The 25370-nt window shown below is 47.3% G+C and overlaps 1 protein-coding gene across 3 annotated transcripts in view; it reads left to right on the plus strand.

Moving 5' to 3' along the window:
* Positions 1–25370, plus strand: part of psme4a (proteasome activator subunit 4a) — a 31754-nt gene that overhangs the window by 4385 nt on the left and 1999 nt on the right. For all 3 annotated transcript variants that reach the window (XM_030378500.1, XM_030378502.1, XM_030378503.1), the window contains 42 exons: positions 1317–1361; positions 3376–3525; positions 3630–3693; positions 3975–4049; positions 4401–4523; positions 4627–4719; positions 5731–5996; positions 6893–7079; positions 7950–8039; positions 8147–8211; positions 8627–8777; positions 9377–9475; positions 9580–9649; positions 9931–9998; positions 10502–10717; positions 11668–11825; positions 11932–12027; positions 12359–12414; positions 12523–12579; positions 12996–13051; positions 13177–13275; positions 13371–13433; positions 13534–13629; positions 13763–13894; positions 14651–14860; positions 15258–15394; positions 15556–15609; positions 15701–15830; positions 16607–16688; positions 16773–16926; positions 17086–17155; positions 17277–17402; positions 18040–18192; positions 18592–18696; positions 18789–18880; positions 19340–19471; positions 19825–20033; positions 20752–20837; positions 21461–21589; positions 22627–22782; positions 23921–24083; positions 24762–24895. In XM_030378500.1, the coding sequence (XP_030234360.1) occupies positions 1317–1361; positions 3376–3525; positions 3630–3693; positions 3975–4049; positions 4401–4523; positions 4627–4719; positions 5731–5996; positions 6893–7079; positions 7950–8039; positions 8147–8211; positions 8627–8777; positions 9377–9475; positions 9580–9649; positions 9931–9998; positions 10502–10717; positions 11668–11825; positions 11932–12027; positions 12359–12414; positions 12523–12579; positions 12996–13051; positions 13177–13275; positions 13371–13433; positions 13534–13629; positions 13763–13894; positions 14651–14860; positions 15258–15394; positions 15556–15609; positions 15701–15830; positions 16607–16688; positions 16773–16926; positions 17086–17155; positions 17277–17402; positions 18040–18192; positions 18592–18696; positions 18789–18880; positions 19340–19471; positions 19825–20033; positions 20752–20837; positions 21461–21589; positions 22627–22782; positions 23921–24083; positions 24762–24895 (4897 nt within the window). The remainder of the gene's footprint in view (positions 1–1316; positions 1362–3375; positions 3526–3629; positions 3694–3974; positions 4050–4400; positions 4524–4626; positions 4720–5730; positions 5997–6892; positions 7080–7949; positions 8040–8146; positions 8212–8626; positions 8778–9376; positions 9476–9579; positions 9650–9930; positions 9999–10501; positions 10718–11667; positions 11826–11931; positions 12028–12358; positions 12415–12522; positions 12580–12995; positions 13052–13176; positions 13276–13370; positions 13434–13533; positions 13630–13762; positions 13895–14650; positions 14861–15257; positions 15395–15555; positions 15610–15700; positions 15831–16606; positions 16689–16772; positions 16927–17085; positions 17156–17276; positions 17403–18039; positions 18193–18591; positions 18697–18788; positions 18881–19339; positions 19472–19824; positions 20034–20751; positions 20838–21460; positions 21590–22626; positions 22783–23920; positions 24084–24761; positions 24896–25370) is intronic.

The raw sequence follows: 25370 nt of genomic DNA on the forward strand, positions 1-25370 counted from the left end.
CCGTTTTTAATTTGGTAGTGTAACGGGAGCACAATCAATACCATGTCAATGTTAACATTCCACTCATATTGGAGACTGTCGCACTGCAGCTAACTGAAATGCTTTCTTCCTACCCCACCGCCCATCTCAACCATATCCATTTTAATGTTAATTTACTTTAATTTATTCGTCTTGAACATACATTTCTGTTCAAAGCAAATCATAACAAAGCTAGTGAGAGGTAAAGAAATACACCGGAAACCACTCACACACCCACAGTGCTTTCACGTCTGTTCACTAGGTTTTTGGCTCACCTGCTTGTATGATAGTGATTGCTGAACACCCTGCTTCTAAAGATAGTTTAGAGCCCAATTATAAACTTCAAAGGATAACGGGGAGGTTCCTGACACAGTTGTTTAACTCGTAGGAACCGAGTAAGGTGAAAGTGAGGGTTTGCTCTTGGTCATAGTGTATTATGTTGGGATTCATCTTCTTGGTAGCTCTAGCCTCTGTGCGTTTTCGCAATAGGATGGCTCCCACTCATTTCAGCACTGATTTGAACTTGAGGTTAGCTGTATTCTGGCTGGTAGGCTTGTTTTATGGACCACATTACAGTAAAACATCAAGCCAAACCTATATGCGAAATGTTTGTATGGGAATATTGTAGAGGGCACCCTGGATCTGACTACCTTTCATTGAAGCTCCTCTGGAAATGCATGGATGAGGTGAAACTGTTGTTGTGGTTGAGGGGTGGGGAGGTTGTAGCCAGGCATTGTCGTGGTTATAGGGGGGGTTATTTAGGGTGATGTGTCTAGAGCTTTCAGCCATGTCATGTGACCAGAATTGTACCTTTGCCAGCCAATGGTTGAGGATAAACAGTTTAAGAGTTCACAGACGTATCAAAGCTTAATCAGTTCTGGCAGATAAACAGAAGCAGATACACATTCCAAACAGCTTCTTATTGCTGTAAGTCAATCAAGTGTCAACAAACAGCATAGATCCATGCTATTGCTCCATGAGTTAGGGGAAATGGTTGTTAACAATCTGTGACAGCAATCCAATTTTTTGGGATATTTTGTGACATAAATCCTTAGTGTTGTAGCTTCATTGTTTCACTGTTTACTTACTACACACTTGTCCCTTATGTTCGTGTTTTTATCTACGGTGTTTCACTGTACACTGATGAGCTGTGGAAGGAATTGGTGTGTGCATGCAGTCAGACTCAGTCTAATTGCATTGGTGTGGTCATTGTTTCTCCAGAACTGTTCATGTTGATTTAACGTGGTATTTTGGTGTTGGCATCTCACCGTGTTTCTCTTTCTCTCTTTTCTTTCCAGCTCTGTGGAAAATGTTCTGAAAACGCTAGTCAAGAGCTGCAGACCGTGAGTACATCTTGCTTACTTACAATGTTTTATATTCATTGTTTGATTTCTATTTGAATGGTCACATGGTTGTGGTTCTGTGTGGACAATTTCCTGGCAAAATATTGGCGTGATTGACTTGTAGGATTTTGGTTATGCAAAGTCATCGCCTACAATGGACTACACACAGCAAACCGTACGGAGGAGCTTTTCATACCCTGGGGGAGTAGGGGGCGACGTCATGGCCAAGTACGGCTATTTGGTGTTGTCCAATCACATTGTAGCATTATATAAACAAGATCCCATGTTGCGTCACTTCTGTCCTATCCAATATACTGTAGAATGCAATAATATTAACACCATTATTAACAGTGACCTGTCATGAAGGTTATTATAAAATGTTGCCTGTTAACTTCAAATATCACCTGAAAGTGAAGCATTTACTGTCAATGTCTTCGCTTTGCTGTGAGTTGCAAGTATTTAATGTAGTTAGAAACTATATTGGAATGTCATAGGTTCACCTCCCTGTGCCTGTCTGTCCCTGTAGTCAAGGCTGTTTTTAATCCCTTAATCAATAGTTGTTTATTGTTCTCATTATGCATTAAGTTGACCAGAACTTGCCAAAGTATTCCCCTTTATGAAGCCTGGAATAATCAAAAAATTGTAATAAATTGTACTACACTTCATACACTGCAGTCAGTGAAGCAGCCTTTATATCTTGTCTCACTCTGGACGTTCACGCCACACAAATTACGGCTTCGCCCCCATCAGCAGGTCCTCCGTTGTGACGGCCGACCGTCGTGTGTGCATATCCGTGGCGGAGCATGTCTCGTGTGCCAGGACAGCGTCTCTCAGCTTGCACTTAGGCCGATAATCCTATTATCTCGTCTAATTCGGTCGTGTGACAGTTTCCTGTCACTACGAGAGGGGAGAGTGATTGTACGGCAGGCTGCAGTGCCGCTGTGTGTGGACGGGGCTCTGGGAAGTGCGCTGCATTGGCAGCGGCCAACAAACGGCCCTCAAGTCGTCCACAGAGGCGGCGTGCTGAATGGGCACCCTGGGTTTTACAGGAGCACATGATGAACCCGTAAAATCAGCCACGAGTGAGGCTGAGCGTTCTTGTGCCGCAGGATTTATTCAAGACACGATACTGGGAAAACACTTGGGTAGTCTAACCTTCACACGCTTCCCTTTACACATATGGCCTTTGTTCCCACTGCCCTTGATAGCCTCCGGACAATGCGGCAGTACAACACTTAGGTGTCTGTTAGTACACACTGTTGACGTCCTCCTGCGACAGCTGCCATACATTTCCAATATTGGGTGTATGTCTCTGTAATTTATTTATCAGATGGAGATCCTGCATTGACGTCATGTAAAATGAAGCAATGAGCCACGAGACGGTTTGCGGTGGTTTTAGTTCAGCTCTGGGGCATCGTTAGGCAAGATGCAAAGAATTTAACCAGGCTAGCATACTTGGTTATGTTGGTGGCACATTAATACTAGAAGTCAGTTGTTATGCGCTCACAGGTGGTGTCTTGAGTAGGGATCGACCGATATATCGGTCGGCCGATATTATCGGCCGATATTCACGTTTTTTACGTGTATCGGTATCGGCCGATACGCGGCCGATTTTCGCCGATTTTTTTTTATTTATTTTTTTTACTTTTTTTTTTTACTCACCTGTTTTTACTATTTGTTAAATATAGTTTTTTATATTGAAGTTCAATAAATGTTCCTTTTTTTAATTGAGACTTGTAACATTTGTTATCAGTGTAATTTTTATGATTGAGGGAGCAAAAAAAAAAAAAAAAAAAGTAGTATCGGCTCTAAATATCGGTATCGGCGTATCGGCTAAGGCTGATGAAAAAATATCGGTATCGTATCGGCCCTAAAAAATCTGTATCGGTCGATCCCTAGTCTTGAGTATTTCAAAACAGCTTTGAGGCAGTCAGAATGAAGGACCGGAACTATCCACTTTATAACCAAAGGGAAAGAAGCCAGTGCTCATGCGCATCTACGTCTCCCTTTCTAGATATTTCCCAGAGTCGGCCACCCAGGAGATGTTGGAGGAGTGGAGGCCGCTGCTCTGCCCCTTCGACGTCACCATGCAGAGAGCCATCAGCTACTTTGACCTCTTCCTGCCGACCACCCTGCCCCCACACCTCCACCACAAGGGCTTCAAGTGAGGAGACACAGTCCCACTTCAACAGCATCCACAATGGACGCATATGGGGATCTAGCACACGGGTGTGGAGCCTTTTTACTGAGAGATTCTTATTCTGACAGGTTGTGGTTCGATGAGCTGACCGGCTTGTGGGCCTCTGTGCAAAATCTCCCCAGCTGGGAGGTGGTGAGTACATGCGTTCTCCTACTTGTTCATAGCAGTGAATGAATGGAGTGGTGCAGGCTAGAGGACCACGGGTCTACCTGAACCCTAGGATCCGAGATCAAAATGATCCGATCCAAAAAAAAACAGTTAATTTGTTTTCAAATCTCTAATCTAATTCGCCGGTAAACACCCGGGAAATGATAATTTTGGATCATCTTGTGCCCTTGAAGACCTCTAGTGCATGCTCTACAAGGTTAACCATGTTCCCGGTGTGTGAGTTCTACCTTTTCTTTGCTTTGCAGCATCTGGTCAATCTCTTTGCCCGCCTGGCCAACGACAACATCGGCTACATCAACTGGGACCCTTACATCCCAAAGGTTAGCGGCGCATTCACTCACCTCCGTGCAAATCTTTGCTGTCACCCGCAACCTTGTTTATTTGGGTGTTTGTGGCACCACGTGCTAATCACGGGCTGATGGGGTTTATAACCATGCTGCCAGAGAAACCAACTATCTGCCGTCTGTTGACATGATTAATGGTCACAGGTGGATGCATTGCGTCATGTGTATGCAACTCTTTAGTCACATTTTTTGAGACCTGAACTATTTCTAAATATACCGGTATTACATGTGTTGAAGAGCGTTCACTTTGCACTTCACCAAAACTCAACCGTCATTTCCAGCAATTCCAAAAACGTGTGTATAATGTTGTTTCGTCTCCCATTATAGATTTTCACCCGAATCCTGAGGAGTCTGAATCTCCCTGTGGGGAGCAGTCAGATGCTGGTCCAGCGATACGCAGCCAACGCCTACGACATCAGCCACGTAGTCCTCTGGGTTTCATCCCTACTGGTCAGTGAATGGCTTTCACAGCGGCCTCCTCTTATCATATAAGCTTATCGTGCCTTGTTCATAACATCTGCTGTTCATAACATCTGCTGTTCATAACATCCAGGGAGGACCGAGCCAGCAAGCCCAGGCCCAGCTCAGTGGCCTTTTCAACAGCATCACCTCCTTCTTCCACCCCTCCAATCATGGCCGCTGGCTGGTGAGGTGTTTTTCACTTATTCCTATGTGTTGATGGACAATGGTAGAAACCATTTCACTATAGCAAGAAATGAATCATAGAAAAATCTTCTGGAGTTTTCCAGAAAGATTCTGTAGCTTCCAGAACCCCGGAGTGATAGGAAATGACATGAGTCATGTGTTTACCGCACCGTGGGGGTGCTATTAAAGGTCATTAGGATCATGCTACATGCCTTTCTTTTTTCAGGGCCCACTCGCCCCCTCCATCCACTCACCCCCCCCACCCACCCAGGCCTCGCAGCGCGGTCCGTGTTCATAGACAAGACATGTAATCTTTTCCAGGGGGAAGTTCAGTGTTTACTCTCTGCACTGGTGCTGGGTAATCTAAGCGATAATATTTCTCTCAGCAGTATTCTCCTTTCATGTAAACAGTGTTTTGCAATCTGTTCTGTGTGCGAATAATCTGTTATTGAAGGAATGCACCCCCCCTCCAAAAAAAAACGAAACAATAGTATATCAATTACTTGGCCTTTATAGATTTTCATGCCAGAATAAATACAGGAATGCCACCATTCCTTCATTGTAAGCATGCTTCCCAAAAAGACAATCAATCTCCAACAAATGAAATGGAATCACAAATCAGTTGACACTGACTCGCATTACTCATGCTGCTCAATACAAGATTTATCCACTCGAATGGATAGCGGGTCCCAGAGAACACAGATACTAAAGTGTAGGTTACATGTAAATCAAAACACGAACCCCTGCCATGCAATCAAAACTCAAACCCCCGCAAAACAAGAGTCTCCATTTCCTTGATGAAAGATAGTCATTCAGTATAATCTTTAAGTGTGTGTGTGTGTGTGTTTGTGTGTGTGTGTGTGTGTGTGTGTGTGTGTCCTCCAGAGGGTTCTCTGCTACCCTCCCTTACAGCTCAGTGCGTCCTGTCTCTTCTGAAGGCCAGGAGGCCGCACCCTGGCACTCTCTACCCTATGTCTCACAATGCGTTCCTCCGTCCGCTCCTCTCCTCCAGATGAAGCTGATGAAGCTCCTCCAGAGGCTTCCCGCCGCCGTGGTGCGGCGACTGCACCGCGAGCGCTACCGCAAGCCCACCTGGCTCACGCCGGTGCCGGAGAGCCACAAGCTCACGGAGCAGAACATCACAGACTTTGTGCAGAGCATGATGCAGCCGGTGCTGCTGGCCATGTTCAGCAAGACGGGCAGCCTCGACGCGGCCCAGGCCCTGCAGAACCTGGCCCTCATGAGGCCCGAGCTGGTCATCCCCCCGGTGCTGGAGAAGTGAGTGGTGATGGGGGGGGGGTGGCGCTGTAGCACACGGTGGTGGTTATTGACGTGTTTCCTTGGCGATTCCATTTGATTCCTTTCTTTTTTTTTCTTTATTGTGAGTTGGGGTGTTTTCACTTTAAGTGTTTGGAAAGTTAGAAGAGTGTGTATGACTTAGTGTTGATGTGGTTGTTTTTATTTAAACCCTAAGGCCCCTTGATTCCATTGTCCTTTTACATTTCTGAAGACTGAGTGAGTTGGGCTGGTGACGCTTTGTTTTTAAAGTGGTGCTTCAGACCTGTTGTGTTTTGGAAATGATGAACTCTTATGCCTCTTGATTACCAGAGGAGGAATAGGATTACATTAGTCTCCATTACATGTGTGGGAAACTGTGAAATCTGATGAGCTCTCATTGGTTGCCTACAGTCAGGGAGAGGAAAAAGAGACAATTGAAAGAACTACAACAGACAACGACAAACACTGAAGAAATGAATGGTTGTCTCACTTTGGTTTTCTGGGCAATGATATTTATACAACACCGTGGACGGTGTGACCGTGACGTCATTCCTTTTGATTTTCCGTTTCCCAAATGCCTCTACCACATGCGTCCCTAACCTTCCATTGCTCCCAGTTTTGCACAATGTATAGATTTATGCGTCAACCGTCAGATAAATACATTGACCGTTTTGCTAATTTATTTCAACATTGGACATCGTTAGAAGTGTCATCCATTTGTTACCTCGGAAAATTTACGATAATGTATTTTCAATACGCTTTTACTCCTAATGAAACTCGCAGGACAGACGGTACAATGTCCGTCTTATCATCCTTACCTCCTCCTTCTCAGGAGGATGAGGAGGAGGAGGAGGAGGAGGAGGATTATGATGTTGATCGTGGTCTTTGATTGACAGGACCTACCCCGCCATGGAGACCCTGACGGAGCCCCACCAGCTGACTGCCACCCTCAGCTGCATGATCGGCGTGGCCCGGAGCCTGGTGTCTGGGGGCCAGCGTTTCCCCGAGGGGCCCACTCACATGCTGCCCCTGCTGGTCCGAGCCCTGCCTGGGGTCGACCCCAACGACTTCAGCAAGTGCATGGTGGGTGTCCTGCCCGTTTCTCCCCCCCCCCCCCCCCCCCTGCTAACAGAGCTCCGGTGCTCCGGGTAGAACCCATACACGGACATCATTTTGAGAAATGATACAGGAAACTGATGTTTTAGTCAGTGCTTCCGCTAGAAGAAATTGGTGCCGGTCATGTGACCGGAAAGGTTTCATTTTACGGGTCAAATTGGAAAAAAATAGGTCGGATATTGTCCGTGTTTATTGCACTTAAAAAAATTGATAGGCAGGCTACATTAAGAAGAAGAAGAAGTGTGTGATCATATTTTGATTTGCCATGGTTGGTAAATACCGGTATTCTGCAAAGCTTGCCGGCGTTTAGTTCATAAACCTACGGTAGTCTATAGCGATCAATTTGAGCGAGTGCACGAAATGTAACAACTTATTTATTTTATCACACAGGCTACGCTACAATCAAAACCCTCGTTGTTTTACGTGAATTGGCTAAACAAATGACCACTGTAGCATATTTAAACACAATTTAAATGAACCCATTCAAAAGTATTTCTGCTCAATCTAAAAGGTTGAATCTCCTCGTGACTTAATGTTTGTATACAGCGCGCATGCTGTATGCGCGCAGGGTTGATGCGCTCCACTTTTTTCTGTGGAGAACCAGCGCCTTGAATATTCCGCATGAAACGAAACCGGATCGTTTTCGCCCGTTTCGGCTCTGTGTGGACGGGGCCTTATTTCCAATCGGTCATTCTGACCGGAGACATTTAGAATTTTCGGTCCTCCTCATTTTCCTCCGGTCAAAGACCGGTAATTACCGGACAACGGGAACTCCGGTTTTAGTGAAGCCAGGTCAGCCTGTTAATCTCTGAACGTCATCACCCCCTAACCCTGCAGATAACCTTCCAGTTCATCGCTACGTTTGTGACGCTGGTGCCTTTGGTCGACTGCTCCTCTGCCCTGCATGAGCGGACAGACCTGACGGAGGTGAGTCACTCTTAGCAAATGTGTTGTGTCTTTGTTGACCGTGGTGGTAGTCATGGCCCCAGAGCCGGATTGCATTGTTACATCTGTAATCTCCTTCGGCATCTCAGGTGGAGCGAAAGCTGTGCTCAGCTTCAGCGGAATTTGAAGACTTTGTCCTTCAGTTCATGGATAGGTATTTTAATCTTATTTCTTGCTGCTTGGACATTTTTGGGTTCTGTAGGGTTGAGGAAAAACAATCGTGTTAACTACTTGGGTTATCAAAGCATTAACACAGTTTCTTTGCACAATCCATTGCATTCCATTGTCCCCTTTCAATGTTTACGTGTGTTGCATAGTGTTAATAGTCCCTAATCTTGTATTTTATAATAACTGATGCTGAGTGTGGTTTAAGAAAATTGTACGTGACTGTTGATTGTGCTTATTTTATCATAGTGCTGCCTTCTTGGCCAGGTCATTCTTGTCAAAGAGTTTTTAATCTCAATGAGTTTTCTTACCTGGTTAAATAAAGGATTGATTGATTGATTTATTATCAGGAGCTGGGGCAGTAAGTAACGTGTGTGAGTGTGTGTGTGTGTGCGTTCCTCAAGGTGTTTTGCGCTGATAGACAGCAGCACTCTGGAGCAGACTCGCGAGGAGACGGAGACGGAGAAGATGACTCACCTGGAGAGCCTGGTGGAGCTGGGCCTCTCCTCCACCTTCAGCACCATCCTCACACAGTGCTCCTTGGAGATCTTCAAGGCGAGTCTCGCCTTCCCGCCTACCTTCCCTTCTCTATTTCTGTCTCTTTCTGTGCTTCCGCTCCTCCTCATCTCCATCGCTCTCCCTCTCCTGCGCTCTCTCTCTCCTGTGCTCTCTCTCTCCTGTGCTCTCTCTCTCCTGTGCTCTCTCTCTCCTGTGCTCTCTATCTCCTGCGCTCTCTCTCTCCTGCGCTCTCTCTCTCCTGCGCTCTCTCTCTCCTGTGCTCTCGCTCTGTCTGGCTCTCTGTCTGTAACACACACCTATCTAGTGTATTGATCAGTGTTTCCCCCAGAAAATGGACCGCCGTTTCAGTATTACCGATGCATTATTTACCTTTTATTTTTTGTAGTTGGTGGAAGTATGTTTTCTTTCCCTACGAGAGTTTTGAACTTCTACTTGTGATTGCATAATAATAAAAACAAATATATGAAAATAAATAAAAAACAACTTTTTTATATAGATATATATGTTTTTATACATTGGTAGTCAAGGCGGGGCCCTATTGTTGTTAAGGCGGTCGCCTTAACCATACACAGCTGGGGGAAACACTGATTGATACATTCTAGTATATTGACACGTGTCTGGTTTGATTTGTGCAGGTGGCGCTGAAAAAGGTGTTCAACTTTGCCACCACCAACATCTTTGAGACCCGTGTGGCTGGGAGGATGGTGGCGGACATGTGCAGGGCGGCCTCCAAGGTAACGCGCACACACACTTACACGCACACACACACAGGCAGACGGACAGCTAGTGTCTCCTTGCGTTGTCGCGGTTCTCACGCCTCTGCTTCTCCTGTTCGCAGTGTAACCCCGTGGAGGCCTTGAAGCGCTTCGTGCCACACTGCTGCAACGCCATAAACCAGATAGCTGTCAGTAAGTGGACGAGTCATATTCACCAGAGACACGCGAGTGGTATTGGCGTCCCGCCTCATTCACACTGGTCAAGCAGCAGCTCACAGTACATCAGTTCCAATAAAGCAACGTTGCGAATGGCGTCCAACCCTTGCATTTGCAGAAGGTTTTCGCCCCTTGGATCAGTCGTTTTCCAACGCATGCATTAAAACACTTCTGAAACCGCGCACCCTAGACCAATGCAGCACAATCTGGGGAGCTTCCTGGTTAGTCATTCTCTGCACACTGCATCGCTTCCCCAGATGAGGAGGTGTTGAACGAGGAGGAGCTGGACAAGGAGCTGCTGTGGAATCTCCAGCTGCTCTCCGAGGTATTTTGGAGCCCAGGAAACTTAGTTCATTGTGCACATGCAAGGACAAGTCCACTGCCGGGGAATGCTTGCCCGCTGCAGCCCCCAACCCATCTTCTAGTGCAGACAAAACCTGAAAGAAAACATAAATCACAACAGTAAAGTATTGTTTTATATTTTATACATAACTATATCTATTTTTATAAAGCACCAAGAGGACTACCATCCAATTGCTTTGTATCCTGTGCAATGGCAATAAAGAATTCTATTCTATTCCATAACTCGTATCAGAACCACATACATTATTGATATAATACTAATATATTATATCATAGGGTTATAAAATGCAATACTGTAGTACTAATACAATATTAAATACATGTAGTGCCGAATTATCAGCAGAAGTATCCAAATTAAACTAGACGGAACAAGCAATAACCATTTGACAATATCTGAGTTTGCTGGACACTCACGATGGCCATCTCTCCTCTCCCCCCCCCCCCCCCCCCCCCCCCCCCTTCCAGGTGACCCGTGTGGACGGGGACAAGGTCCTGCCCTACCGGACACAGCTGGTGCAGATCCTGCAGCTCACTCTTCGCCTCAAGTGCAAGCAGGGCTACACCCTGGCCTGCAACATGCTCCACCACATCCTGCGCTCCACCGCACTCATCTACCCCACCGAGTACTGCAGCATGCCCGGTGGCTTCCACCAGCACTCCAGGGACCGGCTGCCCATCAAGGTGATGCACGCGCACGCACGCACGCACGCGCACAGAGTCGAATAAGGGGTTGCATGTTATTCACAGCTAAAGAAATCTTAATGTAAAAAAGTCTCTTCTTGAAACTGCACCCTTACTAATTGCGGTTCTTTAGATTCTTTACAGGCTTGGTGGCCCTTTGTCTTTCAAATGTGCTACTCTGAAACTGTCAACATTTGAAACTTAAATGTGGTATTTCCGTATTATACAGCATTATAGGGATGTAGTATCGATATATTTATTTTTACTTCTTTACTTCCTTATTTAAATCCCAAGCAGAATTCTTGTAGAGTGCTTGCACCCAGTATTTATTTGATGCAAGTGGAATGCATTGTATCACATTCTTGTGTATACCAAACAGGGCAGAGTATTATACAAAGCTCTCCAATATAGCAACGGATCTGTTAGGAAAGCAACAAATGATGCAAACCACACCCCATGCGACACAAAGGCAGTCCACTGCAAAATACTAAAAGTGTCCACTCAGACACAAAAAGGGCTTATGTTTGTCTTTATTGTCGAAATCCAAAACGTTTCCGTTGTAGTGGGTTTCTAAGGTGGTTAACCTCTTTTCTGAATAGTGGACAAGACGAGGTTCCTTTCTGGCTGGTTCTCAGAATAGATGGCTGTAGTGCACACCTACAATGGGTTGTGTTTAATCAGCCATTCATAAAGCAGCCTCCGCTTCCATAAAGAAAGAGAGTCTGCCAAGTGAACGGGTCAATCCAAATTGCGGTGAACATGGTCGTACAACTTGACTCTAGTGGTGCTATATTCTCTCCGGGGTATTGTACCTAATAATAAGAAGAAGACCGAGCGAGATTTGACTCCTCACCAGGCATAACTCTCAGTCGAGTCACACGACCACACGCAGTGTGACTTAGCGCTGAGCGGTGTCTCTTTGTGCCTTTGCGTCGTCGCCCGGCGTGCAGGACTGGGGCCGGCCCGGGGACCTGTGGAACCTTGACATCCAGTGGCACGTGCCCTGCGTGGAGGAGACCTCGTTCGCCTTCTACATCCTGGACCTCATCCTCCAGCCGGAACTGCAGCGCCTCCAGAGGTTCTCGCAGGGAGAGCTGGAGATGAGCCGGTAATGAATCAACCACCTCGTTAATATCTGCTGTTATGAATTATGAACGTTTTTATCTGTGATGATGTATGCAGTTTTAACGGGTGGTTAACTTTGTGGGTTCCAGGGAGGATGTCCTACAGAGTTTGGCCATCGTTCAGCACTGCCTCTTGGGAGCTGGGAGCCTGATGCCTCCCCTGAAAGGAGAGCCAGTCTCTGAACTGTGAGCGGCTGCAATACAAACGTGTACACACAACACTATTCACCGAAGAGGAGTCAAGCGCCAGCAACAAACTATGCCGCGATTAGTGTTTAGTGTGGAGAGGCAAGAGGGAGATTATCTGGCGAACCATTCGAAGTGGTCTAGTGCATTAACGCATTTTAACAGCTCAAACAAATGAGCTTCCCCATCATTCCTGTTTTTACGTTCTCTATTCCTAGCGTAGGGGAACCTTCCTCGCTTTTAATATTTCTTGACCAAAGGACCTTCTATTCTCAGTTCAACCACTTGTGACGGTCACGCATGACTTTGCGCCTCCTCCTCTCATCTCTAGGGTTCAGAGTATGGTGAATCTGGAGGAGACTCACCTCTACATCGGAAGGGAGTACGGTAAGGGCCTCAAGGGGAACCGGGCGGAAAAAGGCAAGGTCGTGTTCCACATAGTGTAGTGGTAGCAGCCAAGTCCTGTGGACTTACCGTGTTGCTCCCTGTCTGCAGATGTGTCCAGGGAGAACTACAGGGACGCCATCTGTGGTGTGATGAGACAGCTGCTTCGTAAGTTGATTTTTTTTTTCCATACTTTTATTTATGGACATAAGTTTGCACTTAAAAAATTATTTGGCAATAAAAAAATGTTATTGCCATTTATGACATGATGATTAGTCTTTACCATGTTACTATAAGACAATTTCACAAGAAATGGAAACATAGGGAAAAGGGCATTGTTTTTCATATTTTGTGTCTCTAAAATAAACAACATACATTTTCTTCATTCAAGTTTTGTTCAAAACATCGTTATAATATCGAATCGGGAACCCGATATTGTGTATCGTATCGAATCGTGAGCTGAGTGAATCGTCACACCCCGATATCGTGTATCGTATCGAATCGTGAGCTGAGTGAATCGTCACACCCCTAGATATCATGTCTCTCATCCAAGTAAACAACGGCTCTTCCCCTGTTTGTTTCAGACTACATCCTGGAGCACTCTGAGGACGACACCAAGTCCCTGTTCTCCATAATCAAGGTAAGGCAGGATTGAAGAGCGGGCTGTTGACATCCTTTGTAAAGATAAGGGGCCGAGACCGTGAACATGAAACGATTGCCATGCTGCTGTACAGTGACTTCTCTTACATCTGCGTCTTTGCACAGATCATCAGTGACCTGTTGCACTTCAAAGGCTCCCACAAGCACGAGTTTGACTCCCGCTGGAAGAGGTTCAACCTCGTGAAGAAATCGATGGAGAACAGAGTGAGCGAGTTTCCTTCGAGCCATCCAGACGTCTGCGTGCAACCGCAAAATAACGAAGCGTGTCAATTTAATGATGTACCATTTTTCCTTCTCAGCTTCACGGCAGAAAGCAACACATCAGGGCCTTGCTCATAGACCGAGTCATGCTCCAACACGAGGTACATAAGCTCCCCGTGGGGCGACGGGTAACGCCACAAATGAGTCATGCTTCCCCCCCACATACGTAAACATTGCATTCTCTCGACCGTCACTTTGCAGCTACGTAAGCTGACGATGGAAGGCTGCCAGTACAGGAGCGTTCACCAGGACCTCATGAAGGATCTGCTGAGACTTTCCACCAGCACGTACAGCCAGGTGAGGCGTCAACGCGGCGGTGTGTTTTCGTAACACACTCTGCGACTCTACAGGGGGTTAGCACTCAGTGCCAAGCCCCTGCCGGCTCTGACTGACGTGTTGACCTTGGGCTGCCGGCCGTTCCTCCTGCCAGGTGCGGAGTCGGGCCCAGGGGGTTTTCTTCACCGCTCTGGGAACCTACAACTTCTGCTGCCGAGACCTCATCCCCCACGTGCTGGAGTTCCTCAAACCCAACCGCAGAGACGTCACGCAGCAGCAATTCAAAGTATGTACCGCAGAGGAGGAATGAGAGAAATGCCAAATAATAACAGTCGAATCCACGGTCAGACTCGGTTCAAACTACGTAGGGTCTGTTGAGACGTGGGATTATTTCTATCAATCAATGCTCTCGCCTCACTTTACATCCCTGTCAGTTGTTCTCTTATTGGCCCTTTCTTTTCTTAATGACTTGTGCGGGTCAGACATCATTATTAGGGATAGACCCATATCGATTTTTTAGGACTGATACCGATTTTTTTTCATCAGCCTTAGCCGCTGACCGATACGCCGCCGATTAGGGCTTTGACTCCGAACTTCGTTATTCGAATATAATTTGAGTATCAAAAAAAAAAATCGCAAGACCGGTAACCATAGCAACGCCGGTAAACAAACCTCGCGAAGCCCAATCCAGGTCTTACTGAAGGCATTTAATGGGCAAAATATTATTAATAAATATTCGAACATATTCAAATATCAATATTGATAAACAAACAAACTTCGAATATGATTTTTTGGCAAAAAGTCAAAGCCCTCCCGCCGATACCGATTGTCTTCGGTATCGGCGGATGCCGTTACACGTAAAAAACGCAAATATCGGCCGGCCAATATATTGTTTGATCACTAATCATTATACTATAATAACTATCTTGTATGCAACTGATGGCAAATTCATTCTCGGCAAAGGAAGCCTACAGCTAGGTAACGGATGTGTTCCCATCTCGGCTGTTCAACTGACCCCCCGCGCACGTGCATCTTTCCGCAGGGCGCCTTGTACTGTCTCCTGGGGAACCACAGCGGCGTGTGCCTCGCCAACCTGCACGACTGGGACTGCATCACCCTGACGTGGCCGGCCATCGTGCACTCGGGGCTCAGCTCCGCCATGTCCCTGGAGAAGCCCTCCATCGTGCGCCTGTTTGACGACCTGGCAGACAAGATCCACCGGCAGTACGAGACCATCGGCATCGACTTCTCGGTAAGCGTGCAAGAGAGAGAGAGAGACCACAATTCCCCAGTGCCATGCAGTACACTTTCCATAGGAGGGCCAAATCAAATAGTTATCTGAGATAATTCGTTCCTTTAGCTGTTGGGTTTTTAAACAAGCTGTAGGCCTAGCTGCTATAGCACACACACTTTAACTGATGAACCCTTTATGTCTCATTCCATATTTATTTTTATTGTTTTTATTTTAGGACATGTATTGGCCGTGTTTACTACTGTTTGCAAACCGAATGGTGCCTCGGGGACAATAAAGAAGATCCTATTCTAGCCCCCGACTTGCGGTCCTATTCTCAAGTCTGTCTTTAAAACCAAGATGTCTCATGGAATCAATTGAGGTAATGAAATTGTGATGTGTTGCTGTCTCGCCTTAGGTTCCCGAGGCGTGCATCGCGGTGGCTAGTAGACTGATGGTGGCCGGGAAGCCTGTCCCTCCCCAGCCGGTTCCCACGGAGGAGGAGTTGGCAGTGGGACGGAAGAAGCAGCAGAACAAGAACACTGATTCAGAGGGGTGAGGACATCGTTAGACCACCGCCCCTCCGGGCTCCATCCTTGAAGCTTAATTGTAATGGTTTGGTCGTAGCCATGCCCTCATGAGTACAATGCCTACCCCTGTCTGCATGACGTGTACTCTCCGAAACAAACATCCAGCAACGCTTTCTCTTTTTCTAGGAAATATGAAAGGCTAGTCGCTGATCTGCTGGACGGCATCAGCAACAGAGACATGTGAGTGGAATTAATCCCTGTGCGATGCTACCCACACGACAGGATGTGTCTTAAGCTTGCGTGCGCTAACACAGCTTGTGGCTCTCCCCAGGCCGTGGAAGTTTGAGCACATCGCCATCGGCTTCCTCTCACTGCTCCTGAGGGACGATCTGCCGCTGCCCGCTCCCGCCGTGCTCTTCTTCGTCAAGAGCCTCAACCACGACTCACTGCTGGTCCGCAAGGTGATGAACGGTAGACTGGGCACCCCCCCCCCCCGAAGGGTCTGGGGAAGAGCGATACATTTCTTTCTGATTCCGATATGTTTTCGCGGGAGCCAATCACCAAGCTGGGCCTTTCCCCCTGGCGCACTATTGGCTGGTTTAACACAACAACGACAGGGAAGCGACGGCAAGCAGCCAATCGCGTACAGAGTCAGTTGAACTAGGACCGCTGATCCCGCCTCCTGTGCTGAAGAAAATGACAGCAGCCTCCCCAGACCAACGTGCAATCTACGATGGAGCTTGGTCTGGCAGTAGCCAGGCTTGATGCATGGTGCACACATGACGAGACGAAACCGTGGCGAAGGGCACCACACCTGGTGTGATGCAATGCGTCCTTTATAGTGGAGAATAGGATTCCTTTTTATTGTCATTGCTCAGAGTACAGCGAGAGGGAGTGGCAGTTCTAACCAAGCTTTCAAATATTTAACAGTTTGAAAAGTTCAAACTACTCGTTTAAGCTGCTACAAATTTATAAATATAACTTTTCTGTATCCTATAAAACAATAAGATATAAAATGTAAGTAACTCAAAAAACAATAATATTTTAAACAATAATTCACAGTGACCTACTTACCAGATATAAAAATCGAGCAGAATATAAAAGTAGTTGTAAACTAGCATCCTATCTATCTAGTTAACCACCCCAGACCACACACTATTCTTCAGACACTCTGGAGATCCCCTTCATCCTATTTCTCTAGACGTTCTGTTTGAGCTGTTCCCTTTCCCTCCACCAGGTGGCGATATCGGCCGTGGCAGGAATCATGAAGCAACTGAAGAGACCCCATAAAAAAGTGCCGGTCAACCCCCTGGAGCTCTGTAAGCAGGAGTCATACTTAACGAATGACCGCTGTCAGCTCTGGGGCGTGTCTGACGTCCCCTCTGCCCAACTCCCTACCCCAGGCGGGGGGAAGCTGCCGAGCGGTCTGGCCGCTGGGGACCGACCGGACAACCAGTGGCTCCAGTACCACAGCGACAGCCTGCCACAGACCCAGCAGGACTGGGAGAGCTGTGTGTTCGTCGAGAAGACGCACTGGGGCTACTACAGCTGGCCCAGGTGTGTGTGTGTGTGTGTGTGTGTGTGTGTGTGTGTGTGTGTGCGCGTGATACATGTCCATACATTTAATTTGGGGCAACGTCCTCATTGAAATCGATGGACTGCCATAAGTAAGTGTGTGTGTCATTCTAACATTATCTTTGTCTACCCATTGTATAGAAAGCTAATGTCGTACGCCCCACCTGAGGAACAGCCAAAGCAGAACCTGACCAGAGAGGAGATGAACGAGGTTAGAGGCGTGTGCTAGATGATGAATCCCACATGCATGCTTAATGTTACCGTCTTTTTCAACATAAAACATCCTCCCACCTTCACTGACGGTCACGTCTTTCTGTTCTCTCTCATGACAGCGGGAGCAGATCATCTTCGACCACTTCTCAGACCCGGTGTTCATAGCCCAGCTGATAGAGTTCCTCTCTCTGGAGGACCGCAAGGGCAAGGACAAGTTCAGCCCCCGCAGGTTCTGTCTCTTTAAGGTGAGACCCCACTTTGTAAAACTACGCTTCTTTTTTTGTGTGGACCTTGAACAAATTAAAAACACGCAGGGTGAAGCCCATTCTCTCCATTTTCAAGGGTAAAGTCATTTGTTTCACCACAAGATGGCACTATCTATGGCTAAATCTTTATTACATTGGGCTTGGCTCCATGGATTACCTGGAATGACTACATTCATTTAAGAGTGTTGTATAGATCTATTGCACCTGTTGTCTATCGGGGAAAGTAAAACATGTCAGAGGGGCCTGTAATGCAAATCATTTTCAGTTGGGTTTTATTTGTATAAAATGTGCATTTTTATTTTGAGATTTGTTTTAAGTCGTATCATTTTCCATGAAAGAAAAGTTCCAAAAATGTTCAGACGTAGGCTGTCCATTAAAAAAAAATCGAAGTCAGAAAGTCATCTTTAAAAAGAATCACAAAGCGTAATCGTCCAAGAAGATTGCACTGGGTGCATCTCTAGGAATAACATGCGGCATCAGCCCATCGGTGACGTGAATCGAACCTAAGTCGTCACAAGCCATACCCTCCACACGGTCAACCTCGGGGGGGGGTCTAGCCGCCGAGCCCCCCCCTCAGCCCACCCCTCTCCTGACCCCCGGCTGCCGTCTCCCTCAGGGCCTGTTCAGGAACTTCAGCGACGCCTTCGTGCCGGTGCTGCGGCCCCACATGCAGAGGCTGGTGGCCGACTCCCACGAGAGCAAGCAGCGCTGCGTGGCCGAGATCATCTCCGGCCTCATCCGGGGCTGCAAGCACTGGAGCTACGTCAAGGTACCCCCCTGGAAGTCTCTCAGTGTATTATTCTCATGTATTATCGATCGCCTATAATGTCGTTCTGGAATCAAGCCACTGTGCACCCATGTCTCGCTGCACGGCTTTAAAGTAAGGGGTGGGATTAAACGAGTGTATACTTCTTCCCACTCCTTTTCAAACGTGTTAAGAAAAAAGAAAAATAGAGCCTTGCTTCGGTCATTTGATAACATGTTTCTTGCATATTTGAAATAACAATTTTAAATCAAATAAATAAAAATAAAAAAGTAAATTTCAAGATGTATCAACAGGGGGAGGTCATGGCTGTAGGGCGGACTTCCTGGTTATTTGTGTATTCAAACCTGTGGATGTATAATCCGGTCGTTGACTAAGCGTCGCTGCTCTCCCCCCCCCCCCCAGGTGGAGGGCCTCTGGGAGGTGCTGTGTCCGCTGCTCCGCACGGCTCTGACCAACATCACCATCGAGACGTACGCAGACTGGGGAACCTGCATCGCCACCGCATGTGTAAGCCCCCCCCCCGCACCACCAACACCATGTCAATATCATCCCTCATCCAGCGCCATCAACCCTGATCATGTTCTCCGTGTCGTCCACAGGAGAGCAGAGATCCACGCAAGCTGCACTGGCTGTTTGAGATGCTGATGGAGTCCCCCGTGAACGGAGAGGGGGGGTCCTTTGTGGACGCCTGGTGAGTAGCCTGGCACCATCACCATCACCATCCCCGGCACCACCACTAAGGCTGCTCCATTATGGAAAGAATCATAATCACGATTATTTTGATCAATATTGAAATCACTATTATTCAAACGATTATTTTTTGAGTTTTAAAACATGATGTATTTATTCAGGATGTCTCTCTTGAAAACACTTTGTAAGAACTTTTAAATGGTCAAAAAAGAAAATGTTCAAATCTAAAATAATGTACAGATATGTATCCAGCTGTTCTGCACTTTCTATAAATCATAAAAAAAAAATGAATAAAAAAATGAATCGAAAACTCGATTATGTTAATTTTGTGATCGTTTGGAGATAAAATCGAAATAGAGATCGAAATTGGATTAATCGCCCAGCCCTACCCAGGCCCACCCCAGTCAGGTGTCCGGTGTGTTTGTCCGGGTCTAATGGACAGTCTCTCCCCCCCCCCCAGCCGTCTGTACGTGCTGCAGGGAGGCCTGGCCCAGCAGGAGTGGCGGGTCCCAGAGCTGCTGCACCGGCTGCTGCAGTACCTGGAGCCCAAGCTCACCCAGGTGTACAAGAACGTCCGCGAGCGCATCGGCAGGTAGCGGCCAACTCTAGCCTTCATCTGGGTTGATTTGTGTGTTACAATTGTTACAAATGAGTTTAGCACAATGTTAAAAAAATATTAATTTTAAAATAACGGGACTGAATTTAGAATTAATTTAAATTAAATATTCAGTTTGAATTTCAAAATCATTAGATTTTATTAAAAGCACAAAATCAAGTGTAAATAAAAAAAATTCAGTTTTGATAAAATTACTTTAATCTACCTGAAATTTGATTGAAGAACGTTCTGCCATTTTGAATGTGAATTATTGAATTTCCAAAATAATTTGAAATTTGATATTTGAATTGTATATATGGCTGTATTCACTTTGTCCTCCTTCCCTCCAGCGTGCTGACGTACATCTTCATGATCGACGTCAACCTGCCCTACACGCAGCCCACCAGCTCGCCGCGCATCGCCGACTTCACCCGGCGGGTGGTGGCGCGCCTCAAGCCTCTGATGGAGGGCGACGAGGAGATCCAGAACCACGTCATGGAGGAGAACGAGGTGGGCGAGCCGGACGAGCGCACGCAGGCCATCAAGCTGCTCAAGACAGGTGAGGAACCATCCCCCCCTCCAAAACCAACGATATGCGATATGCAAATCGAGATGGCTGCGAAAAAAAAAAAGAATGTTATAATATCAAACCATGCATCAATTCATCTCATCACATAGGCGTGGCCTAACAGAAAGAGCAGTGTATATGTTGACTGCTTCCAATGTTGTGTTGGTCATACTATAGAATGGTTTATCGCTTGTTTAGTGAATAATACAGAACATAGGGAACTTAAAAAGATATCCAACCGATCAACGTCTATACTAATGTACAGACATTGAGTAGTATCACTCGATGAGAACGTTGATAATGGTGATGATGATGAACATCGTTATTCTCATTATCATTCTCATTATCATTCTCATTATCGTTCTCATCATTATTAAGGATATTATCCATCTTATGTTGGATAATATCTTGACCCTTATGGGTATTTGTGTGTGTGTGTGTGTGTGTGTGTGTGTGTGTGTGTGTGTGTGTGTGTGTGTGTGTGTGTGTGTGTGTGTGTGTGTGTGTGTGTGTGTGTGTGTGTGTGTGTGTGTGTGTGTGTGTGTATGGTAAGTGTATATGCAAACACACTGTATGTATGACATTTGTTTGTAACTCTTAAAAATTTGAAAAGGGGGAGCTTGATATAAGCTGAAGCTTCAGCCCCTCCCCTTTGGTTACGACCAATAAAATGCATTCATTCATTCATTCATTCCTGTGTGTATCGCAGTGCTCAAGTGGCTGATTGCCAGCGCGGGTCGCTCCTTCTCCACCGCTGTCCCAGAGCAGCTGCAGCTTCTCCCCTTGCTCTTCAAGGTAACCCCACCCCCCCCTCCCCCCCCCATACCCATACCCATTACCCCCACCCCCCCGTCAGGTTTTTAATCCATTTAAAGTCAGAGTAGCGGTTTAGCTGCATCGCTCACAAATGCTAGCTGGTAATCCGGCTTTAATCCAGATTTATAGTCTCATTAAAGCGGCCTTCATTGATTTCTGACCACAAAAGGCCGAGACGAAGCACATTCTTAAGCGGTGTTGTAAACAAACCGGGGTCGAGGTTTCCGCTGTACTCGCCGTGCTCTGGTGACGCTGAGGGCAGCAGGTCTGCTGCGGTAAACAGGTGTTCCCTCAGTGCCGGTTCAGAGGGGCATCGAGCAGCTCGTGGGACTGAACCTAGGAGACCTCCCAGCACATTAAAGCAACACGACGGATTACGCCATTAAAAACATCAGACTAGTTCTGAAAGCAGCGTGTTCTTCACTAATTTGACGGTCTTCAGTTATTTATCCTTTGTGTAATGTCTTCGACAAACGGACCCACTTGCGTGTATCACCCTGTATGAGCGGTATGGGAATCATTTTCAAATCCTTTCAGTTTTAAAACGATGCCTTTGACCCCCTCTGCCCCCCCCCCCCCCCCCCCCCCCCCCCGTGCTCCAGATCGCCCCCGTGGAGAACGACGACAGCTACGACGAGCTAAAGAGAGACGCCAAGACCTGCCTGTCGCTGATGTCCCAGGGCCTCCTCTACGCCGAGCAGATCCCCCTGGTGCTCCGGGTTCTGCAGGGGGTGAGTCATCCACCGCGCCTCCCTTCTCCTTACCCCCCCCCCCCACCGTTGGCCCGCTGGCCCCTTGTTTCACACTGGCACACTGTAGTCCCCCCCTCTTTGCAATCCTCCAGTCACGCTGCAAGTCCTAACGTGTATGGAGGCAGTATGCTACGTCACGTGTGTTCCCGTCGATTTAAATAATTAACATTACCATCCTTGTTCAATGGATGATATTTTTTATTGTTCTTGTTAGTGTAATTATTGCATTGCTGTGTGTTGCATAGATATCACCTCTTGTTGGAAAGTTGTTCAATGAGCTATCGGCCTCAGCGTAGTGTTTTCAGATGTTTATGCACAGCGTTATAACCGCCGTTTTGTTTGTCGTAAAGTGTTGCGGTAACCGTATGACGACGCCCGCCGGATGTGATGTCTGGAGTGGCAGAAGTTTGTGTGTGTGTGTGTGTGTGTGTGTGTGTGTGTGTGTGTGTGTGTGTGTGTGTGTGTGTGTACTATGCTGCACGGCTAATAGTGTCATTAGGAGCATTAATTAATGCTGAATGAGAGCTGTGCGTGCCAACAATGCAGCATCAGCAAGCGGGCCACTTGAATGCCACCCACACAGCGCAAGGCTTTGTGTTTTGGTAAAAGGGCCTTTTAATGAAGTGCCTTGTATTCTGCTCATGAATGCTGATTAGGCTTCCGCTGCGCTCTACAGTTATATGTGTACAGTTGATGAGGGCACGGGGGGTGAGGGCTGGTTTGGTTATTAGTCATCCAGGGCAAGGCACGTCCATCTCGTCCTACTGCCCTCCGATTGGAGCGACAGCCAGCGAGCATCACCTCTGACGCAGGTCTCTCTCTCTCTCTCTCTCTCTCTCTCTCTCTCTCTCGTGTTCTCTCTCGCTCTCGCTCTCTCTGTCTCTCTCTCTCTCTCTCTCGTGTTCTCTCTCGCTCTCTCTCTCTCTGTCTCTGTCTCTGTCTCTCTCTGTCTCTGTCTCTGTCTCTGTCTCTCTCCGTCTCTGTCTCCCCCTCTCTCTCTCTCTCTGCATTGGCAGATCGCCGGCAGCAGCTCCTGGCACGCCCGCTACACGGTGCTCACGTACCTGCAGATCATGGTTTTCTACAACCTGTTCACCTTCATGAGCGACCAGGGCTCGGTGGACCAGGTCCGGGCGCTGGTGGTCAGCCTGCTGGAGGACGAGCAGCTGGAGGTGAACACACAACGCACGCACACACACACACTTCACCAAACAAGAAACGCACACGACAAGCGTTCGATTTTTTTTATTTGACCAGGAATAATCCCATTGAGATTCAGTATAAAACAAACATAAAACAAAAAGAAAATTGGCAATCTAACATCATCTCAACATGATCACCAGCAACGTTCAATATCAGCACACGTGCATTTAGTCCTCAGATAGTCCTTGATCCTAGTTTTAAACTGTTAGAACAGGACACGGCCTTACCCCACTATGGCCGATCAGCGGATCAATCCGGGACCGCCGCGCCGTGTTAGACACAGGGGTCTGCGTTACGCAGAGGGTGCCGTATGTGGGGGATCAGAGATGGGGAGACGCTGGATGTGACGACGGGGTGACACTATAATTACTGGGGTGCAGGTTTGTGTGCCCTAGCAGCCCCCCCCCCCCCCCCCCCCCCTCAGACGCTGTCTTTCAGCTCCACTGTAATGATTCCTTCTGGCTCTCCATCCCCACCCCCCTCTCCCGCCATACTCCTCCAGCCCTCTGGCCGTCGCCATGGAAACCACGGGCTGCAGTAATCTGTTGCTATGGCGACGGTGTTCTGATTCAAGGAGGATTAGAGAGAGAGAGAAGGAAAGTGTGTGTGAAGAGAAGGGGGAGTGTGCTTGGTTTTCACAGGTAGCTTTGTTCCTACTCTCTAACGGTGCCCGATGCGTCCACTGTACCACACGGGACGTCGCCCCGCGATGCCTCCGGGAGTACGCTTGATTAGTGGATCGGATTAGCGTTAAGGCCGACGAGCATACATCTGGCCAAGTGAATTTCCTCCCTTCCAGACCCCCACCAAGGCAGCCGTCTTCTCCTCGAAGCACCCAGCCCGTCTGAGACCACATTTTGATGTTTTACGGCCCACCTTCAGCAGTAGGAAGACCAAACGTAGCCGTGTGCACTTCCACCATCAGTGACCGTGTGGTAGATCGTGTTAGGGAAGGTCCTCCTAAGGTTGTACCAATGGGGAGGGGGGCTGGAGCCACTCCTCTGCCTTGCAAACCAGATCCAGGACTGTTGGCATGATCCCTTTTGATATGTGGCAACAAGGTGACGCATAATTGCCATCCACGTAACGAGAGCCTGTGTTTGGCAGGTACGGGAAATGGCCGCCACCACGCTCAGCGGCTTCCTGCAGTGCAACTTCCTGTCCATGGACGCCCCCATGCAGGCCCACTTTGAGGCTCTCTGCCTGACCAGCCTGCCCAAGAAGAAGACGAGGGCCCTAGGCTCGGCCGTGGACACCGTCCCCTCCGCTGGCAAGACGGCTTCCTTAAAGGAACTTGTAGAGCTTAGTGGCATTGCAACATAATGTTGAACCGTTTATTGTAACATTATACTTACAATGCATAGTCATGACCATTTATGTTCACATATTGGATTTTTATATTTATATGCATACATGTTATTATCCTTAGTGAAATTGTTTCTGTTGCCTTTGCTCGGCTGAAGATTAATTATTATAATTATATAGAAAAAAACTGAAAATATGAAAGCAAAAGTACAGTTTGGAATTAATAGTATTCATAACTATAAAGGTGGATGGATGGATAGATACAGGTGGATAGATATAGGTGGATAGATATAGGTGGATAGATATAGGTGGATAGATATAGGTGGATAGGTGGATAGATATAGGTGGATAGGTGGATAGATATAGGTGGATATATATAGGTGGATAGATATAGGTGGATAGATATAGGTGGATAGATATAGGTGGATAGGTGGATAGATATAGGTGGATAGATGGATAGATATAGGTGGATAGGTGGATAGATATAGGTGGATAGATGGATAGATATAGGTGGATAGATATAGGTGGATAGATATAGGTGGACAGGTGGATATATATAGATGGATAGATATAGATGGATAGATCTAGCTGGATAGATCCAGTTCCCTCTGGTTGTGAACGCCTCCTCTCTGTCCCGGGGCAGATCTGATGCGCCGCCACGCGGGCGTCCTGGGCCTGAGCGCCTGCATCCTGTCCAGCCCCTACGACGTGCCCACCTGGATGCCCCAGCTGCTGATGGACCTGAGCGCCCACCTCAACGACACACAGCCCATCGAGGTACACGCACGCACCCACACACCCAATATGGTCACAAACACACGCACACACCAACACAACCATGATGATCACAAACACACACGCACACACCAATACAACCATGATGGTCACAAACATCAACACAACACACCCATGATGATCACAAACATCTACACAACCCACCACCCCACCCATGATGATCACAAACACACACGCACACGCCAACACAACCATGATGATCACAAACATCAACACAACCCACCACCCCACCCATGATGATCACAAACATCAACACAACCCACCACCCCACCCATGATGATCACAAACATCAACACAACCCACCACCCCACCCATGATGATCACAAACATCAACACAACACAGCACCCCACCCATGATGATCACAAACATCAACACAACCCACCACCCCACCCATGATGATCACAAACATCAACACAACACAGCACCCGACCCACCCATGATGATCACAAAAAAATC

This window comes from Gadus morhua, chromosome 15, assembly GCF_902167405.1.
Source record: "Gadus morhua chromosome 15, gadMor3.0, whole genome shotgun sequence".
Lineage (NCBI taxonomy): Eukaryota > Metazoa > Chordata > Actinopteri > Gadiformes > Gadidae > Gadus > Gadus morhua.